The 21,701-nt window shown below is 51.8% G+C and overlaps 7 protein-coding genes across 7 annotated transcripts; 3 read left to right on the top strand and 4 right to left on the bottom strand.

Moving 5' to 3' along the window:
• Positions 1–1,505: 1,505 nt before the first annotated feature.
• ALTATR162_LOCUS6284 (uncharacterized protein) lies at positions 1,506–4,900 on the bottom strand (the record flags this gene model as incomplete). The annotated part of the gene is made up of 2 exons (XM_043313905.1): positions 1,506–4,630; positions 4,681–4,900. The coding sequence occupies 2 exons, from the start codon at positions 4,898–4,900 to the stop codon at positions 1,506–1,508; spliced, it is 3,345 nt and encodes a 1,114-aa protein (XP_043169840.1).
• A 1,482-nt stretch (positions 4,901–6,382) lies between these two features.
• ALTATR162_LOCUS6283 (uncharacterized protein) lies at positions 6,383–12,067 on the top strand (the record flags this gene model as incomplete). The annotated part of the gene is made up of 4 exons (XM_043313904.1): positions 6,383–6,986; positions 7,036–10,160; positions 10,225–11,961; positions 12,011–12,067. The coding sequence occupies 4 exons, from the start codon at positions 6,383–6,385 to the stop codon at positions 12,065–12,067; spliced, it is 5,523 nt and encodes a 1,840-aa protein (XP_043169839.1).
• Positions 12,068–12,753: 686 nt separating this feature from the next.
• Positions 12,754–13,611, bottom strand: ALTATR162_LOCUS6282 (uncharacterized protein; the record flags this gene model as incomplete). The annotated part of the gene is made up of 3 exons (XM_043313903.1): positions 12,754–12,779; positions 12,835–13,511; positions 13,571–13,611. The coding sequence occupies 3 exons, from the start codon at positions 13,609–13,611 to the stop codon at positions 12,754–12,756; spliced, it is 744 nt and encodes a 247-aa protein (XP_043169838.1).
• Positions 13,612–14,140: 529 nt separating this feature from the next.
• Positions 14,141–14,744, top strand: ALTATR162_LOCUS6281 (uncharacterized protein; the record flags this gene model as incomplete). Its single annotated transcript, XM_043313902.1, has 2 exons — positions 14,141–14,351; positions 14,401–14,744. The coding sequence occupies 2 exons, from the start codon at positions 14,141–14,143 to the stop codon at positions 14,742–14,744; spliced, it is 555 nt and encodes a 184-aa protein (XP_043169837.1).
• A 608-nt stretch (positions 14,745–15,352) lies between these two features.
• ALTATR162_LOCUS6280 (uncharacterized protein) lies at positions 15,353–16,811 on the bottom strand (the record flags this gene model as incomplete). The annotated part of the gene is made up of 2 exons (XM_043313901.1): positions 15,353–16,320; positions 16,373–16,811. 2 exons carry the CDS (start codon positions 16,809–16,811, stop codon positions 15,353–15,355), a joined length of 1,407 nt encoding a protein of 468 aa, XP_043169836.1.
• Positions 16,812–17,397: 586 nt separating this feature from the next.
• Positions 17,398–18,272, top strand: ALTATR162_LOCUS6279 (uncharacterized protein; the record flags this gene model as incomplete). Its single annotated transcript, XM_043313900.1, has 2 exons — positions 17,398–17,454; positions 17,502–18,272. 2 exons carry the CDS (start codon positions 17,398–17,400, stop codon positions 18,270–18,272), a joined length of 828 nt encoding a protein of 275 aa, XP_043169835.1.
• Positions 18,273–18,718: 446 nt separating this feature from the next.
• ALTATR162_LOCUS6278 (uncharacterized protein) lies at positions 18,719–20,276 on the bottom strand (the record flags this gene model as incomplete). The annotated part of the gene is made up of 6 exons (XM_043313899.1): positions 18,719–19,157; positions 19,213–19,485; positions 19,542–19,641; positions 19,694–19,922; positions 20,005–20,027; positions 20,081–20,276. 6 exons carry the CDS (start codon positions 20,274–20,276, stop codon positions 18,719–18,721), a joined length of 1,260 nt encoding a protein of 419 aa, XP_043169834.1.
• Positions 20,277–21,701: the final 1,425 nt, after the last annotated feature.

The following is a 21,701-nucleotide window of genomic DNA, read 5'->3' as shown; positions in this document are numbered from 1 at the left end:
AGCGATTGAAGGTGCAACTTCTTGAATTTAAGAGTAAAGGATTCAATTGAACTTTCAGGAACTAATTATGGAAATCCACGGATCACTCCAATATACGAAACATCGAATATGCTAGCTCTCCCCTGCGCCGATTGCCCGCAGAATAAGGTGCTTGTGGGGAAAGGGTGCGCGTCGCAACGCACGACATGCCTTCGACGTCAGATCGATGCTTCATTCAGGTGTGAGACCCACTTTGTTGATTCTAGAACGTCTGCTGTCCGAACAAATATAGATGTGGCTATGAACCTGCCTGCAGGAAATGAGGTGGTTTGCGCAACACACACATGCGTGTTCTTGCATTTGTACGTATAGAAGCTAGGCGTTATCTCGTAGTCTCTTCTATGTGATATTCAGGGGAACAAGTCTAGACTCCTACTCAGACGTCCAGATGTTCTCATCTATCATTCGTGGGTATTGTTTTGACTTGCAACATAATGACCGCTGCAGTCCGTACTTGGAAATATGACATGTGTCTATGAAGACACGCTTAGTTTGCACAAACAGCCATTGTATCATACTTCCAATTTACTCAGCCCCTGCTTTTGCTCGATCTTCTTCACTCCAGCTCGAACATCGTGCTAGAAGATAAATGGAGAATTGGGAGACTTCGATCAAACCCCCAAGCCAAAGTCTAATCTTGGTTTTCTCAATAGAGATTCCGAATAACGAGGTGTGCGAAAAGAAGGCAGATGCGTAGCGTCCGGCAGCCACCTACACGTCGCTGTCTTGGCTGAGGTTCCGACACCTCAAAGCAGCCTCGATTTCACTCCGACATCCACATCTGCACTAGCGCTATTGCGCTTATTATCATTATGCATCGCTACATAGTCTGTGCAGTACCATGATTTAGTAGCAGCAGTGAGGCTCACTTCCGACATCTCAAACAGAGTTAGTAGAAACTAAGCGACACCTAGCAATTCGTTCCGACACTAGAGTTTGGTATAGTCATGCTTCAGCCTCGCTAGATGGCCATCGATTAGGAACTCCGAATTACAATGAGCGACACTATATCTGTTCTACCAAATCCTGATTGGAATTGTCTCAATTAAGACCCCAATCATTAGGTTACCAGCATTACTCCATTTGCATATCATAGTGTTTCCAACACCCTGGACGCGAAGCGAACTCCTCGAGCTCCTCACCCTCATCACGATGATAATCATCTCTACCATGTCAAGATTTGAAGAACGAGTAGAGCCTCTCGGTACTCCGAGACCAATTTATTCCGACTAGAAATTACGATCAGACTTCGACAGAGACGACGAAGACTAGTGATACAAAAGCAAGACACAGACGATGCATTCTCGCCGAAGCAGTTAAAACGCCGCTGATCAGACATGAAAAGACCCATGGGGTATCTTGTCGAAACAGTTATGCCAGACCCAAAACGACCAAACGCAAGCCATGCAAGATAACCATGAAAACACCGAGATATGCAATGCGCCACATACGGCCTCGTTACTTCTTTATAGGCTAGAACCCATCCTTGGCTCTTCATCACTTCGTCTAATGCTCATCTTCTTCTTCGCTTTGCCCTTCTTCTTAGTAGACGGCTCGTTCGGCGGCGAGTGGGTACCGCGACTGCCTACCTGACTCTCTCCTTGCTTCAACCCCTTGACTTCTTGAAGCATATCGCGGAAGCCTTCTTCAAGCGTGGTCATCCGCGCAAGCATAATTCTGCTCATACGGTTGGAGTCCGAGTCGTTGTCGCTACCCTTCTGCATCTGATGCGCCTTCATTCTAGCAGCCATCTCAAACTGCGTGGTGAATGACGCGGGTAGTCCATTAAGATTCCCAAAGTTGGGGTTGAGGTTGTTGTCTCCAAGATCTGATGCGAGATCTAGAGCAATGGCGTTGAATGAGGGCTCACGTGTCAAGTTGTTCTTAGACAGTAGGTCGGATGACATCCCACGTGGTGGCATAATCGCGCGAGGACGAGAAGCCACACCGGGAGGGGGTACACTAGCACGCTTCGGAGTTTTGGCGCCTGTCCCACTTGAACCGTCCAAACGTCCGGGAGTAGCTGTACCAGTGGCTGTCCCACTGCGAGCGCTTGTCCTCAGTCGCTTTTCGGGGGAGGCAGCACGGGAAACGTTCATAGTCTCCTTGACTGGACTGAAGAGAATCGTGCTTGTGGAGGTGTTGCGGTTGTGCCCTGATTTGGGTCGCCTCTTGCCAGGTGATAGGGGTGCTTTCGCTTTGAAGCTGGAATCAGAAGGCGAGGCCACAATGGCTGGTGTACGGCTTTGCGACTTGGGCAGGATAGTCATTGGCGTACGGAAAGATTCATCTTCGGAAGACTCATATCCTGTCTGAGGCGGCTTGTTTTCTTTCTGACTTTTTTCAACCCGCGGAGTGACCTGCTGGTCGGTACTTGCGTCGTCGTCTTCGTCATCCCCATCGGCATCAGTCTGCTGCGGCACCTCTTCCATGGTCATAGCTAAACTCAGGTCTGGTTCTTCTTCCTCTGCAATAGCTGGGGTGAACGGGGTCGCGGCGTCGTCGGGATCGGAAACCACCGTCCTGGTAGCGAGCGGGTGCCGGCGCCTGGGCTGGCCGACGGTTTTCGTTCGCCGCAGATATGGCCGATTGGGCCCCTCAAGTCGGTCCAAAACTGATCGTGAGTCGTCCTGAGGTGGTGTGTTCTCATCATCGTCGCCCATCTTCCTCATCCAATCCGATACAACATTACCCGAGTTCCTTCTAGGTGTCGGATAGCGAGGGGTAGGCTGGAAGCTGGGGTCGCGAAAAGGTCGTCGGAACACCTCCTCGAGTGCCTGGTCCTTCTGAAAGGTAGTGACAGAAGGCTCACGCAGGCGAGGGCTGAACAATTCGGTGGGGCCTCGAATGCTGAACGCGGGTACGGGTGCTTTGGATTCAGCCCGACCCCGATGTTCGACCAGATCGGTTGGACCGTACGATAGATGCGATAGAAGAACACGCTCATAAACGAAGATTATGAACAAGATGGGAAGATGTGTCAGCTTGATGACAAGCCGATTCATGCGTAGGAACCTCTTGAAAGACATGGTGTACTTGAGAGGGATCAACAGCCATCCAATGATGTTGGTTGGCGGGATATAGGAGAAGAGCGCATCCGACTTGACCATAGAAATGGTGTTGACTGCGAACAGGAACTGATGCTCCTCATCAGCATTCTTAACGACTGCCATGAAAGAGTTGGTCAGAACCGTGACAAGAATGGTGACGATGAGGAAGTGACAAATGAAGAGGAACAGAGCAAGTAGAGTTTTGCCAAGAAAGTTAACCTCGCCCCAGAGATCCCATGCGGCAGGTGTGAAACCCATCACCAGCTGGAAGATGGCGTATGCGGCATCGGAAGCACCGAGATCTCTCTTGAAGGCCAGGCTGAAAGCGACGAAGAATCCACTGCAGCTTATGACAATAAGGACTAGAATTGCAACCAGGTCCATAGCCATCATCTTGAAGGCGATGAGCAGTTGCGAGAAGTATCGGTAGTGATCCAGTGCCGAGAAGAGTCGAGGAAAAAGCAGGACCGCGGTAGATCCCAGCACATCATAAGCCATAGCAGCTACACCATGACGGCTGACATCGGGCATGAGGATTCCGTAAAGACGTAAGACGTAATAAGCCATGAACATGAGGAGAATACCTAGATCAAAGGCATTCCACACACTCATAATGTATAGGCCGAAGCCCTGTTCGGAGAAACCGACCACTTCGTCAAGCATGTATCCGGCACTCCAGAACCAGAACAGAACCTCGAGTGCTGTGATATCGTCCGACTTCTCAGCCAGCACAGCCAGGAACAGGCCCAGCATGATGGCGAAGGAGAGAGTCGAGAATAGGTTGCGGTAGCGAGGAACACGCAGACGGGAAAGCTTGAAAAGGGAGGCATCGTGGGGATCGTAAAGGGTCACTGTACGCCGAAGAAGCGCGGCAGGTGGAGGCAGGGGAGGCGCAGGTTTGGTAGGCGACATACGACGAGAGGGGCCCGTTCGTGGGGAAAGGTCGTCGCGGACGTTGAACCCGCGCTCTTGGGGAGAGTCTGGCTTCCGGTGTAGGCTGTCGGCTGCGGAGTGGAAGACGATAGTGCCCGCCCAGATGGCTTCGAGCTGGCGTACGACCAGAGGATGGGCAAGAAACTTCTTCGCCTGGGCGCGAATGGCAATCTCGAGCGTGGAGATACGCGCAGCACGGTATGCCTGTCGCGACCAGTTTGCGCCGCCTGGAGTGTTGTTACCCCGTCCCTGCGCCATCATGCCCTGCAGAGGGTCGAAGTCGTAGGAGAGGGCATCGATGAGTTCCCGCGTGGAGAACTCCTTAAGCAGCCGCATAGCCAGCAGCTCGCATATGAGTGCCCGTGTCTTACTGACGCCCACATTGCCTGGGTTCTCCTCTCCCTCCTTCTTGAATTGTAGGCAGTTGGCGAGCAGGCAGTAGAGCAGCCCACGCGAGAACTGGTCGGAGCGAATCTGCTGCTGGATGGGCTTGACGAGGAATTGCGACACTTGCGGGGAGCGCAGTTGGTCCCATGACAGCGTGGTTTCGCATCGCTGGACGAGGATTATGCGGATTGCGTGCGTAGTGTTGTAGATGGGGATGCGATCTGTGGGCATTGTCAGTGCTACAAACAAGCAAGCATTCTTCTCCGCCTACCCAAAACTTGTGAAGAAAAGACGGGCAGCAAGGGCCCGTCTCGCTGGCGGTCTTCGTCTTCGTCGTCTTCGTCGCCGTCGTACTGCGCTATGCCCTCTGGCTCGTTCTCACTTTCCGAGTCCTCTCCATTCTGGCGCCGACGGTAGCGGTTGATGGCCGCGAGAAGTGGCGTCGTCTCAGATGGCCGACGAGACTTTTTGCTGAAAAATGAAGCGAACATGGAAACTACCTCGAGCCTCTAAAGGAATCGGGATTCCTCGTCAGCGTCGGCGTAGGTAGGGGAGAGGGTGGTGGTGCGAGTTGGGTGGAGAGTGCTAGGTTTCATCACGGGTGGGAAATGAAGCACGAGATGGAGGATCGTGAAAAGCGCTCTTGCCTACTTTCGTGCCACACACAGTTCACCGCCTGAGAACTCTAGCCCGTCATGCGCCATCTTCGCCGTCGAGAGAAGATGCAGAAGGGTAAGACCCGATCCTTATCTCGCGTCGTCCCTCCCCCAGACGCGTCTGTAGCCAATAGACGCGGGCATGGAGCACATGCAGACAGGGCTTGCAACGAGGGGCGCCGCCAAAAGCATGTCCCAAATGCCATGTGAGCCAGGCTCGAGGGGAAAAGGCGCCATTTTCAAAGTCGTCATCGAGTCGATTGCCCTGAAGTGGATATGTTTAGCACTCTGGGGTGCAGAGTGCATATAATACCTCAGATCCTCCACATGCCTGATGGACGTAGGCGAAACCTTGTTCGCGACTCTCTCCCCATCACCACATCTATGGCTAGAGACGAGCTGATGAGGCTTTCCACTACCTCGTATCGCGCCATAATCCCGTCTGATCCATCGCTCAGAGCCCCCAGGATGCGGTCAAAAGGTCCGCGATCTGAAGGCATCTAGACGATCTCGATCAATAAATACCCTGACAGCAACCCTGCCTTTTGCTTCTAGGGCGAGGCTACTGGCCCTGCATGACATTCAGATAATTGCTCCATCTTATTTGTCACCTAGCCGCTATCGGACTCGAAAACACCAACACCAGAGCCTGCGGTATATGCGCATTCGCACACATGTCTTTGCGCGTAGAGGCAGAACAGACGGTGATGTCGTCGTGCATGAGCCGTTGGATCCTGCGCTGATCATAGCTCCACCTCGTTAAAGGTGTTCCCGCTACTCACGATTGGCAGCTTTGGCGATGCATGCCGCTTCGTCTTCACACCGCCTTGCGAGCCCTTGCAGGAGAAAGTCTTTGTTGAAGGTTTTTGATATGCGCAGTAGGTGCTGATCTCGAAGAAAGTGCAATGGAGTTTTTTTCACTTGTCCGAGGCCGCTCACTTTGCTGTAACATCTAGCATAGTAATAATTGGAATTTAGTACAGCTTCACGCCTCAGCTTCTCTCGAACACCACGATGAGGAGACCAAGACGTAGCAGGCCTCGATGTAAGAGGAATATTTTTTGTTGCTCTATGATCGAGAAAGGCTCTCGGCGAGGCACAGAAAGGCCGACCAACTCGTCATTCGCTAAGGTGGGGTATTGGAACCAATCAACCCCGCCATACAGCGGCAACTAGACTACTCACGTTTTTTCGTTAATGTGAGGCTCCGAAACTTTTTTTTTTCCAGGCTTCACTTCTTCTCTTCTCTACAATTGCCTGGCAGTCTCGCTTCATAAGGGTTCCATAGCCCTAGAGCTGTCACTTATACCTTCAATTATGGCTCCACAGCCCGACCAAAGCCACAACTTGGCTCTTGAGCTTCAAGATGGCTACGTCTGCTTCGGAAACAGCTTCGGTGCTGACAAGAGCATTTCTGGAGAACTCGTCTTCCAGACGGGTATGGTTGGCTATCCTGAGTCAATCACCGACCCCTCCTACCGCGGCCAGATCTTGGTCATCACATTTCCCCTCGTAGGCAACTATGGTGTGCCATCGAGAGAAGAGATGGACGCTCTTCTCGAGGGCGTTCCAGCTCACTTCGAGTCCAGCGAGATTCACATCGCTGGATTGGTTGTCGCTACATACGCTGGAGAGGAATACTCGCATCACTTGGCCACCTCTTCGCTGGGCGCATGGCTCAAGGAGCAGGGCGTGCCCGCCATCACCGGCGTCGACACGCGAGCGCTGACCAAGCGCATCCGAGAAGAGGGAAGCATGTTGGGACGTCTCATGCAGAGGACCGGACCATCCCCCTCCTCTACTTCCCTCACCAATGGTGCAGTCAACACTCAGACCCTCGCCGACGACGAGGTGGACTGGAGAAGCAGCTTCGAGCAAATTGAATGGCTTGACCCCAACAAGAAGAACCTGGTTGCTGAAGGTATACAAGCCGCCAACTTGTACAGAGATCTGCTCTAACATGTGCATAGTTTCCATCAAGGAACCCAAGCTCTACAAGCCCGATCCTGCCACTGCCCTCCAGCACCCCTCCGGCCGCCCCGTACGTGTCGTCACTGTTGACGTCGGTCTCAAATACAACCAGCTCAGGTGCTTGGTGCGAAGAGGAGTCGAAGTCCTGCAAGTTCCATGGGACTATGACTTCCCTTCGCTTGCTGGCAAGGACTACGATGGTCTTTTCATCTCAAACGGTCCCGGTGACCCAGCTATGATGGAGTCTACCGTCAAGCACATCAAGGCAGCCATGGATGAAGCCCGAACACCCATATTTGGTATCTGTCTTGGTCACCAATTGCTCGCACGAGCTGCAGGCGCCGACACAGTCAAGATGAAGTTCGGTAACCGCGGTGCCAACATCCCCTGCACAAGCTTGCTTACTGGCAAGTGTCACATCACATCACAGAACCACGGTTATGCTGTAGATTCCAAGACACTACCAAACGGCTGGGAGGAACTCTTCGTCAACGCCAACGATGGCAGCAACGAGGGTATCCGACACGTGCGAAGGCCCTACTTCAGTGTGCAATTCCATCCCGAGCACACCCCTGGTCCCCGCGACACCGAGTACCTCTTCGATGTCTTCATCAGCACCATCCAGAAGGCCATCGCGTCATCCGAGGTCTTGTCAAAGCCAGTTGAATTCCCCGGTGGTACCTTTGAGGAGAACAGGAAGCTCACCCCTAGGGTCGATGTCAAGAAGGTGCTTGTTCTCGGCAGTGGAGGTTTGAGCATTGGACAGGCTGGAGAGTTCGACTACTCTGGCAGTCAGGCGATCAAGGCTCTGAAGGAAGAGGGAATCTACACCATTTTGATCAACCCTAACATCGCTACTATTCAAACTTCCAAGGGTCTTGCCGACAAGGTCTACTTCCTGCCCGTCAACGCAGACTTCGTACGCAAGATTATCCAGAAGGAGCGACCTGATGGTATCTATGTAACCTTCGGTGGTCAAACCGCCCTACAGGTTGGTATCCAACTGAAGGACGAATTCGAAGGCCTTGGCGTCAAGGTGCTCGGTACTCCCATTGACACCATCATCACTACCGAGGACCGAGAGCTCTTCGCTCGGAGCATGGAGTCGATTGGCGAGAAGTGTGCCAAGTCCGCCTCTGCCAACAATGTAGAAGAGGCTATGCGCGTCGTCAAGGACATCGGCTTTCCTGTCATTGTCCGAGCTGCCTACGCTCTTGGTGGGCTCGGAAGTGGTTTCGCAAACGACGAAGCTGAGCTGCTCGACCTTTGCAACAAGGCTTTCGCTGCCAGTCCTCAGATCCTCATCGAGCGCAGTATGAAGGGTTGGAAGGAGATCGAATACGAAGTTGTTCGGGATTGCCGGGACAACTGCATCACAGTCTGCAACATGGAGAACTTCGATCCTCTTGGTATACATACGGGAGACTCCATTGTGGTTGCTCCCTCGCAAACTCTGTCCGACACCGACTACAACATGCTGCGAACGACCGCTGTTAATGTCATTCGCCACCTTGGCGTTGTCGGTGAGTGCAACATCCAGTACGCACTGAACCCATTCTCGAAGGAGTACTGCATCATCGAGGTGAACGCCCGTCTGTCGCGTTCTTCCGCTCTTGCCTCCAAGGCAACCGGATACCCCCTTGCTTTTGTCGCAGCTAAGCTCGGTCTGAACATTCCTCTCAACGAGATCTCCAACTCAGTTACACGTGTCACATGTGCTTGCTTCGAGCCATCGCTCGACTACGTTGTTGTGAAGATTCCTCGCTGGGACTTGAAGAAGTTCACGCGTGTGTCCACACTCCTCGGTTCATCCATGAAGAGTGTTGGTGAGGTCATGAGCATTGGTCGAACGTTCGAAGAGGCCATTCAGAAGGCTATTCGCGAGATCGATCCTAGCAACCTTGGTTTCAACGAGACCCCAGCCCTGATGGAGATCGACCAGGAACTGCAGACACCTTCCGATCAGCGTCTGTTCGCCATCGCCAACGCTATGAAGGCTGGATACAGCGTCGACAAGATCTGGGAAATGACCCAGATTGACAAGTGGTTCCTCAGCCGCCTCAAGTCTCTTAGTGACTTCGAGAAGTCGATGGCGAGCTACAACACTGTCAGCATCACTATGCCACTGTTGAAGAAGGCCAAGCAGCTGGGTTTCTCCGATCGCCAACTCGCCAAGTTCTGGGCCTCCAACGAGCTTGCCGTGCGTCGCGTGCGTGTCGATGCTGGAATCTTCCCTGTCGTCAAGCAGATCGATACAGTCGCAGCTGAGTTCCCTGCAGTGACCAATTACCTTTACCTGACATACAACGCTGCGGAGCACGACATTAGCTTCAATGACAAGGGTATCATGGTGCTCGGGTCAGGTGTGTACCGCATCGGATCGTCGGTCGAGTTCGACTGGTGCTCAGTTCGCGCTATCCGCACCCTTAGAGAACAAGGCTTCAAGACCGTCATGTTGAACTACAACCCTGAGACCGTCTCGACTGACTACGACGAAGCGGACCGTCTCTACTTCGAGAACATCAGTTTGGAGACAGTCCTTGACATCTACACCCTCGAGAACTCTAGTGGTGTGATTGTTTCCATGGGAGGCCAGACGAGCAACAACATTGCTCTACCTCTGCACCGCATGAACGTCAAGATCCTCGGCACCTCCCCAGAGATGATCGACAACGCAGAGAACAGATACAAGTTCTCTCGTATGTTGGACCGCATCAACGTCGACCAGCCCGCCTGGAAGGAGCTTACCAGCATTGACGAGGCGATGGAGTTCTGCGATCGGGTATCCTACCCTGTCTTGGTTCGTCCCTCATACGTCCTCTCCGGAGCCGCCATGAACACTGTCTACTCGAAGCACGATCTGGCGAACTACCTCAACCAGGCCGCCGATGTCTCCAAGGAGCACCCAGTCGTCATTACCAAGTACATCGAGAACGCGAAGGAGATTGAGATGGACGCCGTCGCTCGCAACGGAACCATGATTGGCCATTTCATTTCTGAGCATGTTGAGAACGCTGGTGTTCACTCTGGTGACGCTACCTTGATTCTTCCACCTCAGGACCTTGACCCAGAGACTATCCGCCAGATTGAAGATGCTACTCGCAAGATTGGCGCAGCCTTGAATGTTCGTAACGCCCCTACACACACTGCATATGAGACTTTTACTGACTTAGTACACCAATCTGTAGATCACTGGACCGTACAACATTCAATTCATCGCCAAAGACAACGAGATCAAGGTCATTGAGTGCAATGTCCGCGCCTCCCGATCCTTCCCATTTGTCTCAAAGGTTATGGGTGTCGACCTTATCGAGATGGCTACCAAGGCCATGTCAGGCCTACCTGTGACTGAGTACCCACCCACCAACATTCCCGCGGAGTATGTAGGTGTCAAGGTTCCTCAGTTCTCCTTCTCTCGCCTTTCTGGTGCCGATCCCGTCCTCGGCGTAGAGATGGCTTCTACTGGTGAAGTCGCTTGCTTCGGTCGCACCAAATACGAAGCTTATATCAAAGGTCTTATTGCCACCGGCTTCAGGCTGCCGAAGAAGAACATCTTGCTGTCCATTGGTTCATTCAAGGATAAGCTGGAGATGCTACCTTCGATTGAACGTCTGCACAAGATGGGCTACAACCTCTTCGCCACTGCTGGAACTGCTGACTACATCCAAGAGCACGGTATCCCTGTCAAGTTCTTGGAGGTACTGTCGAGTGGTGAACACGACGAGCAGAAGCAAGAGTACTCTCTCACTCAGCACTTGTCAAACAACCTCATTGATTTGTACATCAACTTGCCATCCAGCAATCGCTTCCGACGACCTGCCAACTACATGAGCAGAGGATACCAGACCCGTCGTATGGCCGTCGATTACCAGACCCCTCTGGTGACTAACGTCAAGAACGCGAAGTTGTTGATTGAGGCTATTGCTCGTCACTACGACATGGAGATTAGCAAGGTGGACTTCCAAGAATTCGCCGCAGCTCCAGGTGCGCATGATTCATCTTCTGGGCCCCTGTCTAAGCTCAACGGCTCGCTGTCACTGCAGCAACTTCTCGCAAGATCACCTTTCAAGAGGGAACACATCACCTCCGTCAAGCAGTTCACTCGCGCCGATCTTCATCTGCTGTTCACCATCGCTCAGGAGATGCGTCTTGGTACCCAGCGCCAGGGTTGTCTCGACATCCTCAAGGGTCGCGTCCTTTGCACCCTGTTCTGCGAGCCATCGACTAGGACTTCTGCCTCGTTCGATGCCGCCATGAAGCGTCTCGGTGGTGAGGTTGTCGTCATCAACGAACTGGTGTCGTCGACACAGAAGGGCGAATCCATCGCCGACACTATTCGCACTCTGGGCTGCTACGGCGACGCCATTGTCCTGCGTCACCCAACTGAGGAGTCGATCAACATCGCCACCAAGTTCTCAGATGTGCCCATCATCAACGCTGGTAACGGCAGCCGCGAGCACCCCACCCAAGCCCTTCTTGACATCTTTACCATCCGAGAGGAGCTTGGTACAGTGAACGGTCTCAACATCACTTTCGTTGGTGACCTCAAGTACGGCCGAACAGTACACTCCCTTTGCGAACTCCTTTCCCACTACGACGTCACCATCAACCTCGTCTCACCCGCATCTCTCCCCATGCCTTCTGGTGTCACTGATGCGCTCAAGACCCGCGGTCAGTTGAACAAGGTCACCACTGAGCTGACTGACGATATCATCGCTTCATCGGACGTCATGTACTGCACCCGCGTGCAGAAAGAGCGCTTCCCAGACGTTGCCAGCTACGAGGCCGTCAAGGATGCGTTCGTCATCGACAACAAGCTGTTGAAGGGAGCCAAGGCGAACATGATTGTCATGCATCCGCTACCAAGGAACAACGAGATCAACGAGGAGGTGGACTTTGACCCTAGGGCAGCCTACTTCAGACAGGTAAGTTTTACAACGATGCAGAGGAACATGTCAGCTAACAGTATCGTAGATGCGATACGGCCTGTACACCCGTATGGCGCTTCTTGCTATGGTCATGGCTCCTTAGTCAGATCATGTAGCGCACGACTTCATGGCAGGCGTTTGACGGTTTTCACGGAAACGAATAAAGCAACAAAAAGTTTTCCTTTCGAGTTTATACCATGACATAGACGAGCATCAATCAGCAAAGATTGTAGATAGATACTCAAAAGCATTTCCACGGAGTTTTGGTCACGGGCCATGGGCACATGTATGATGTAATATTATCAACATCAGGATGGGGGGAAGCTATTTCATTTTTTCTGCAGCATTTTTTTCGGTGTTATTATTCTGTATTTCAAGAGGTGGGGGAAGTTATTTCATTTTTATTTCGATTTCTTCTGGCGTTTGGGTGGGTCCTCTCATCGAGGTTGGGAACTTGGATCGGTGTTAAGAGGGATGATCGGTACATGATCGGACTGGGAAACTATCGGCGGTATTATGGGAAGGCATCTGCATGGTTTGGAGTCGATGGGACGGTCAAATCAAATGGAATGGGATTGGAAATAAAGGTAGTCATTACTACTAGTGGGAATAGGGAAGACGCCAGACGCCTCGCCCTTGGTGTATACAATGGAAACAAATTCCCCACGTTGCGCGAAGTCGTCGAACTTTGCGCAATCGCATCAATCTCTCTGAACTCGTCGTGTACGCTTCGTGAAGGCCTTGTCGCATTTCGAAAAGCAGTCATGTTATGCTTGTACTGGCAAGAGTCTAGTGACCGAGGCATCGTCCCCAACCTGTTGTTCGTTAGCTTTCCATTCAAGAGATTCCTGCCATGCCCAGTGAACTTACCAGGAAGACCACAGCCGAAGCCAACGAACAGGTAGATCAAGAAGATGACGACGAGGGTCAACAGCACCATCAACTTGACGTTCTTCCACCACATCCTCCTCTTGAGCGTCCGTGACCTAACCCTGAAGTCTCTCGCATTTTCTCCCAGTCTGCCAGTCTTATCAACCAGCACACTCATATGCTCACCCCTCTCCAATACACGCTCAATGTTCTCCGTCATAATCTCCCTCACACCCTCGATTTCTCGCTGCGCCGTCCTGAGCGCATCCTGCTGGCCAGCCTGAGTACCACCCTGCTCCACCATCATCCTCTTCAACGCGCCATTGAAACTCGCACACCCATACGGCGGCAAATCATGGAAATTGGTGCTTCCAGGCTCAAACTCGGCAAAGAACTTCTTTTCGAGATTGGTCAGGAAGCCAAAGGGTATGCGCTGGCCGAGGTCGCGTTCGGCGATGACGAGGAAGGTGAGCCCGCCGGCCGTAGACTGGTTGTTGGGGAAGTCTGAGGGGGATTTGACGAGGCAATGGATGAAGAATTTGGATTGATCAATGGTTTTGTGGGCGGATTTGTCGTGAGCGATGCGTGGGAGGACGAGGGAGACGAGAGAGGAGGCGTTTGAGGAGGCAGAGGCCGTGTGTTCAGTTAGGACGGTTGTGTTGTGGGCTATGCATGCGCTGTAGTGTTGTTAGCTACTATCATTCGACGTATGTATGGTGTATTAGGGGAATCGTACTAGAGCAGAGGCGTGGAAGAAGACGAAGACGAAGACGCCATGTTGAAGGGAGCCGGAGGACGACGAACGGTTCTGCGCTTAGCCGGGGGCGCTTTCGATCGTTTGCGTGACTTGGGGTTTGAAGGGGATTTCGAATAGGAGATGAGTCCTCGGGAGACTAGAGCGTGGTGATGGTGTGGGTCTGTTGTAGTGATAGCCGTTGCTGGTGTTGGTGCTGTTGCTGCGGAAGGAGAGGCACTAAAGCTGGGGATGCTGCCTCTAGCCATGTGCGTCATAGCCAAGGCGGTTCACGCCTCACACGCTAATGCATGGATCGCGCTTGCGATTGACTTATGGGGCCTTGCTTGTGATTTTAGTGACTTTCGCGTCTTCTCTGCGCGTGCCCCAAGATTGTCGCAGGTACTAACTGTGAGGACTTTTGATTGCCGTGGCTGCAATCGCGTGGCGCCGAGGGTTTGCCTGTCGTTTTATTTTCAAAATTCCGTTTGCCTTTCACTTGGATGCCCCCACCTTCTTCCGGCGAAGGCACTTGACGGTTACACAAAGACAGACGACATATTTTAAGTCAACATGGTGCGCGTCAAGAATCGCTACTTGGTAGTAAACTTTCTATACCCGGAACCTCCCGCGAAGAGCAAGACGCAGCTCCCAGATGTCATTCAGATCAATTCGCCGACGCCTGATGCTCTTAAGCAAGGCCTCATTATCCGCATGATACGAGAGGGAGTCGAAGAGCTATTTGGCGACTATGGTGCTGGCATGGTGTCTTCGGGGCTGAAAGGTACATAGCTCCTCGTGTATCACAATCGCCTTACTGACGACAAGCACAGTCAACTACTGTTCTCCCTCGACCAGCACAGCCATAATACGATGTCCTCGAGATCACTACGGAATGGTCTGGGCAGCCCTCACATATATTACCCACCTTCCCAAACCCCTCGATATACCCGTTGTGATAAGAGTCGTAAGAGTAAGCGGTACGATTAAAAAGGCGGAAGAGGAGGTTATCCGGCGGTCACGGCACATCATCAAAAGAGCAAGAGCTTGGGATGGTGCTGGGGACTTGCCGATGCTACAGAGTGTAGAGAAGGCGGTAGACAAAGAAAGGAAAAGCGAGAGCGAGGTGCTTGCTGAGATTGACGATGGCAATGAGAGTGAAGACATGAGTGAGTAGGTGGTACTCGCATCTTCCACTTTTATTCTCTCATCTGCTACGCCTGGCATATCGGATACTAGGCATACGTCTGGAATGTTGCTAGACGCTGGACCATGAACCATGGACACCATATTCCTACTTCCGGAATTCCTTCTATTCTGCCTCGCACATGTGTGCTCCTGAGTTTCGGAATGACCACAAGATTGTTCTGCAGAACTGATCACAGCAACGTCGGCCCCTCTCCGCGATAACATGCTACACAAGCCGGGAAGGATCTCAGAGGTGGCTGCCTGCTTAAAGCTTGGTGTTCGTCTCGAGCACAATTCAAGGTCTGCCATCAAGTCCATGGCATTTTCCCACGAGAGCACCGCACAAGTTTGATGGCAGGTGCGCTCAGAACCATGTGTGCACCGATTATCGTAGAAGTCAGTTTCCTAGGTTATACCGTCTCACCTTGGCACAAGTACGAGGAAGCTCGGTTTCTTTGAGTTGTACTTAGAGAAACACGCACAGGCCACAAATACGGTACAAGGAGGCTGTCAAAAAGCAGAAGCACTTGGAGCTTCGCTGGATAGATTATATACACTTTTCTAATACAGAGACTATTCGTACACAAACTACATGGCTCAGTTCGGTCTCAATACGGCGATTATACTCGCCGTGATGACAGCTCCCGCCGCAGCGCCTTGGAGAATGGCGCTCGTGTAATCAATTCGTCGCATTGAAATGAGGCGATCGCTGACGATATCATGTGCTATGAAGCTGGCCTTTTGCTGCCAGCTTTCGAGTTTGGAGGGAGGAGTGGTGTGTGATGGTGAGGCTTCTTCAGCGATGATGACGCGTTCCTCGGGTGTTAGGGTCTTTTCTTCTGGTGTGAGAGTTTCAGCTTCCGGAGTTACAGCGGGTTCAGCGATGACTTCTGGAATAATTTCGGGTTCGACTGGCGACACGATATTGGTTCCCGCTGTCGGTGACTCTTCGATGACCTCCTCAGGTACCACGGGCGTCGTTTTATTTGCAGACGCATCTGCACGATCAACAACCCTATCGATCTCTTCCTCGATTGCTGTAAGACCTTGCGTGGTTGACGCAGGTGCAACTGCAGCAGCTGCAGCAGCCGATGATGTCGCAGCATCCATAGCAATCTGATGCTGTGCTTCCAGCGCTTTCTTGATTTCCCTAACCATCCTTCTCCTTCGCCATGGCTCCAATATCGCCAAGCTCAACAACAGCAGGAAGATATTGACACCCATCAAGCCAAACGTAACCCATGTACTGTTTCTCCGGATAGTGTCACTCCAGATTTGCTCCTCGTGGTATTGCGCACGTTCTCTCTTTTCTAGCTGTGCTCGCGCGTCTTCCAAAGCATTTTCAGCGTCCGCGACGGCGTCCTTGGCTTCCCGGACGGCTTGATCGTTGATGTGTTCGGAGCGAATGAGAGCCATGTAACGCTCGAGATCGCCGTTTGACCATGAGTGTTTGCGCTCAAGTAGAGCGACAACTTCTTTCTGCGAAGTAGCTTGGTGGGCGAGGGCGGTGTCGAGAGCTTGTTTGGCGGAATCGATGGCTAGACGACGAGCTTTGACGAGTTTCTCTGCGTGATGTTAGATGTCATAGAAGATAGCAGAAGATTTTCGCGTGTATACCTTGCTCCTTGATCTCCCTCCTAAGTGCTTCCACGCCGGAGTAGTCAGTTCCGGTGTATGTATTGACCTTTTGCGTAACCACAGCAAGCTTCGGTAACAGCTCATCCATGGCCTCGGAGAAGCGTTTCGAAAGGCTCCATCGCTGCTTCTCTTGGTGCGAAGGCAGATGTTCATCCGGTACACGAGCTATGTTGTCTAAGGGCTCATCCTTTTTGGGTTGTTCTGGTTCTTTTGGAGGGGGCTGCTCGACTTCAGAGACGGGCGGGTCTTGCAATGCGGCTACCGAAGTTTCCGCGGCTCTTTTGATAGCCATCTGATCCTCCAGTATAGCATTGAGTCTTCTTTCTAGTCGCTCCTGATCTTCTGGTGATGGTGGGGTTCCTGATAGTCTGCTCGGAGGTTGCTGTATAGGTCGCGCATCGTCTGTAGGCGGTGGCATTGCGATGGGATCCGATGACTTGGGCGGTCTTCCTTCTTCCCTCCATCTTGTCGAGCTTGTAAAGGCGCGTCGCGACCATTGTCCTGATGGGCCGGGGCTCAATTGCGTCTTTGCATCCCACTTCAGCGCACCAGAAGCTGTGCGATACCGACACCTCCAATACACCGACGACGCGCTGCGAACAACATTATTTAAAGATGGTGACGAAGGTGCTACCGTACTGGCGACAACCGAACGTGAAGCATGCTGAAGCAGTGGCCTCATTCTTGTCTCTACCCTCACATGAAGAGCACCTGTGCTGGATGACGAATGACGAAAAAGGGCCAAATTGCGGACCTCCGAAGCGGGCGGCGTCGCATCGAGCGCTGACGTGCCAAGGCGCGTGGGGTTGCGGCATGACGATGACTGGCTCTTTAGCCACCGTTCCTTACTTGCAAGTCTGCCGGCATTCCGATTAAGGGTTTCCCTAGTGCCCCTCCATCCAATCTTTTAGAAGTTGTTGATATCGTGGAATGCTCCTTACATCCACTTTCAGACCCAAACCATAGAACCAGCAACACAGTCGCTCGTTTCCGTCACATATACCATGGGTTCCACACAAATTGACCTGGCAGAACTACCTGCTATGAAGAGTAACCCAAAGGTACGTTCCTCAGCCATGTTTGCTACATCTCATGCCAACAAATATAGTTCATCTTCTTCACAGACTTCGACGGCACAATCACCCTCCAAGACTCCAATGACTTCATGACCGACACCATTGGCTACGGCCGCGACAAGCGCCGCGCTGGAAACATCGCCTGCCTCAACAACGAAATCTCCTTCCGCGACTCCTTCCAAGACATGATGGACAGCGTCACAAAGCCCTACGACCAATGTATCCAATACCTTGTCGATAACATCAAGCTGGACCCTGGATTCAAAGGCTTCTTTGAGTGGTCATTGGAGAACAATATCCCGGTAGTAGTGCTGAGCTCAGGCATGGAGCCAGTAATCAAGGCGCTGTTGGAGAAGTTGGTTGGCCCAAATGCAAGCAAGATGCAAGTCCTAGGTAACCACGTCGGTCCACGGGAAGGAAAGAGCATCAACGAGGAGGGTGGATGGCAGATTCTGTTCAAGCACCCAGACTCTGGATTCGGCCATGACAAGTCCATCGAACTGCGAAAGTACTCCAGCCTACCCGAGCACCTCCGGCCAACAATGTTCTATGCTGGTGACGGTGTATCCGACCTCTCTGCGGCACGCGAAACAGACTTGCTCTTCGCCAAGAAGGGTCACGACCTAATCAGCTACTGCGCACGGGAAGATGTACCATTCACAGTCTTCGAGGACTGGTCTAACATCCTGAGCAAGTGCAAGAGCATTGTAGAAGGAAAGACTACCGTCCAAGCGGCCGCCAAGGAAGGCTACGAGGCGTACAAGAGTGGCGCGGCCGGAATCGAAGTTCAAACGAAGAAGTAGATGGGACTGCGGAAATTGAGTCGGGGAAATCGTTCCTATTTCCTATTTCCTGGTTCCTGGTTCCTGGTTCCTGGTTCCTGGTTCCTGAGGGTTGGGACCCTTTATGCTGCGGCGCAGTAAATACCAGATCCTCTTGATCATGTGCGCACGGCAGTGGCTGCGGCGTAGATAGATTATGTGGGGAAAGGAGCCATCCCCAAGGGATTACCAAAAACGGAAATGCTGGACGACATAGAAAGGCTATAGATATGATTACACGATAGACATAGAATCTGATGAATCTATTTTTTACTCAAGAAATATTGGCCACATATGAAACGACCGTTACTACATATACAAACATTGCGCGACCAACAAGTGCTTTGATCAGGGGTATCTCACGCAACGCAACATGGTAATAATGGGCTAAACCGCCTATGTACAACTTCCCGGCATCCTCGCTCACACTATCTCGTGATGTTCACCTCAGTCGTCCTTACAATCGTCATACCCACAGGAAGCACACTCCTCCTTTGTCCCGTAACCACGTCATGATCCAGAATACTCTCATCGCTCTCTCCTGCCTGGCTTTTTGGTCTGCTCATTCCCCTTCCCGGTCCCGCCTCAGCATGATATGTATCCTTACCCAGCACAGCTTCCTCGGTATACGGGTCACGGCCAGTCGATGTGGAGTTTTCGCTCAAGTTCTTCATGGCGAAAGAATTACCAGGGCGCATGTCGTTGTGCTTCATGTACCCGTTCGAACGGAACGGCGTACTGTTGAGGCCGTTGGAACCAGTGGTGCGACCTTTTGAAGCGAGGGAACGCATTTGACCGAAGAAGTTTGCGAAGAGGGGTTTCATGGTAGGGAGGCAGGCGGCGATAATTCCCACGTGCATCTCGACTCTGTGGAAAGTGTTAGTCCAAGTGTATGTTTAGATTGGGCAGGGTGAGCACGTACTGTTGCCAGATGTAGTACCATGATCCATCGCCGGACCAATCCGTGATCTTGAAGAAGTTATACTGCATTGGTGTCTTGTAGATGGCTACTGCAGAGGCGAAAAGACCCAGACTTAAGATGACTGCCAAGCCTATGCGCGTTTGTATCGTTACCTGGAGTCTCCATACCATGGGGATGGGGATTAGGGCGAAGAGCAGATCCGTTGCAATGTTGATTGACGAGTTGAAGACACCGACGTTTTTGAAGATTCCAGCATCGTAGCATTTCGCAGTTCTGTGATTGTGTCAGTATGGATGATAGATCATACTGAACGTAGATGGGGTGCATACCCAATCGGTGGACGCAGGGTGTAGTCCCATCCCGCTCGCACCGGGATGCACTGGAAGATGATAGCGAAAGTTGAACCGATAGTAAAAGCACCGATGAAGACTGTCTGCACGTTAGTTACTTCATTCTCGCAATGTGAATCTGTCAAACTTACCCAGCATGCCGATAAGAAACGGCCGCCACTTGGTACGGTCCGCGAGTCGTAACAAGAAGAAGCCGATAGAAAGCTTGATGAAGCTGTATGCGGCGATGATAAAGATTGAGTAGAAGTACATGACCTTAAAGAATGGGAATATGTTGTCCAGTGGGAAGGCTTCCGCATGTTTTCCAAGTCCCAGGTCAATAACCTTCAAGAACAGTCCTAGAGTGGTGGAACTCAGAGCCTGTAGAGCTATGGTTAGCAAGGACTGCCTTTCGGTAACTTCGCACAAGGATACATGTATCATAAAAGTAATGGCAACCTACCAATGCGATCGCCATCATAATATCTGTTACAGTTAGTCATGTCTGATACGACTGTAGATCAGTGGATTGTACGTACCATCCCAACCAAACGTCTTCAGCATGAAGATTCGCACATAGAATCGCAGCAGTACAGTGGTCGTCGATAATGCGAATAACGAACCTTCCACCGCCAGCAAGCGTCCAGCCTGGTTCTCAGCCATGTACTCTGGTGACCGAGGTGGCATCATCGGCGGTCCCCCTTCCTGTCTCGAAACAAGAGCATGGTACTCCATGTCGACGGTTGCGCAATCAAAGGGAAAGCAATGAGTAGATCGCACTTCTTGGAAGTAGGTCCTCAGACTATTAGAGCATTGTTCAAGAACGCTTTCTGCAGGCTCTTTTCCAAAGGAGCATCTAGGCACATGCAGCGTGCAAAGATCCTGAATTGCGAGCAAGCGAACTCATGTCTCGAGTAGTATTGGTTTGGACCAATAACTGCACGTCCGTATATGCATAGTATGCAACTTTAATATCGATATGACGGCTCGGCAGGGTCGTGCAGCTGGGGAATAACCGGAGTGGCGGTTTTAGTGCCAAACTGTTCTCGCAGTCATCAGTGGCTTTGCAGTTGCAAAGTTTAATCCTTCGTCCTCTGATGTGCCGCTTAACTGCTACATCTTCAGCATCAAGATGGATGCTTTCATTACTTTCGTCATGCAGAAAAGGTTGCGTATGCAGGGCGCGACTGCACAGAAACAGAACGTATTCGCGATACAACTTCATTCATCGAGTGCGGATGCCGAACGGTCCGGACCGTCCACTCAGTAATTCAGGGTTAAAATCACAATCATGGGCAAGGAACATATAGACTTGGGACGATCAATGCCAAATTTGGGAGACAGAGTTCGAAAACCATCCTCTCGTAGAAGTTACTCCGTGGAATTCGCAGTCTGAGTAGAAGTTGATGCGGGTACAATCACTACGCGTCGAAGCAATGCGCTATAGACGAAAAGTGGTGTTTTTTTAAAGGAATATTGGAGGTTCGTAGCGACTTTCCCTTTGCGTAAAGCTATCATGCGTTCCCGTCATGGCTCGTAGCTTCGCGTTCTTTAAACGAACATACCCTAGTCATGGGCCAGTCTCAGGCTTCTTTCTTCCCGAGTGGGGATACTGGTTCTGTGCCAATGACCATTACCACTGTCCTCCATCTATTAGTCACGAGGAACGTACAGCTCGGTTGCGTCGCACAGCGCTGCGCAGGTGTTCTTAGAAGAGCTGCGTGTTGCTTGCTCGTCGCAGGCCAAAGCCAAAGCCATGGAAAAGCTATCATCATAGTCCGCAGTCGGAGCATCAAGCGGACAATGTGTTAAGCGAAGTCCGGGCCTGCCGCAGGTGATGTAGGTGGTCGCAAGTCAGATGAGTTAACGGAATGGTGGTCGAGCGATGACAGGCGCTAATTGTTCACGCTAATCGTTCAAGCGCGACAAAGCCGCTCCCGGGAGACTCTAATTATCCGGTCTTTGACAGTTGTCCCGAGATAGTGTGATCAGGCGGCCCGCTCTACCTGATTCCCCCTCCCGTTCTTAGTTCAGAACTCCAGAGCTTCTTTCAATCGACAGGGCCTCCTATCAAACCTTTTATTAGCCCTCTTAACGCATATTGCCTAAACATGAATGTCCATCAAAGCTCCTGGTACCAGGTACCTATTGGTCGATCCC

The sequence above is a fragment of the Alternaria atra genome (genome assembly GCF_907166805.1).
Source record: "Alternaria atra isolate CS162 genome assembly, contig: 25, whole genome shotgun sequence".
NCBI lineage: Eukaryota > Fungi > Ascomycota > Dothideomycetes > Pleosporales > Pleosporaceae > Alternaria > Alternaria atra.
Note: the sequence above shows the minus strand (reverse complement) of the source record. Positions and strands in the feature narration are given on the sequence as shown.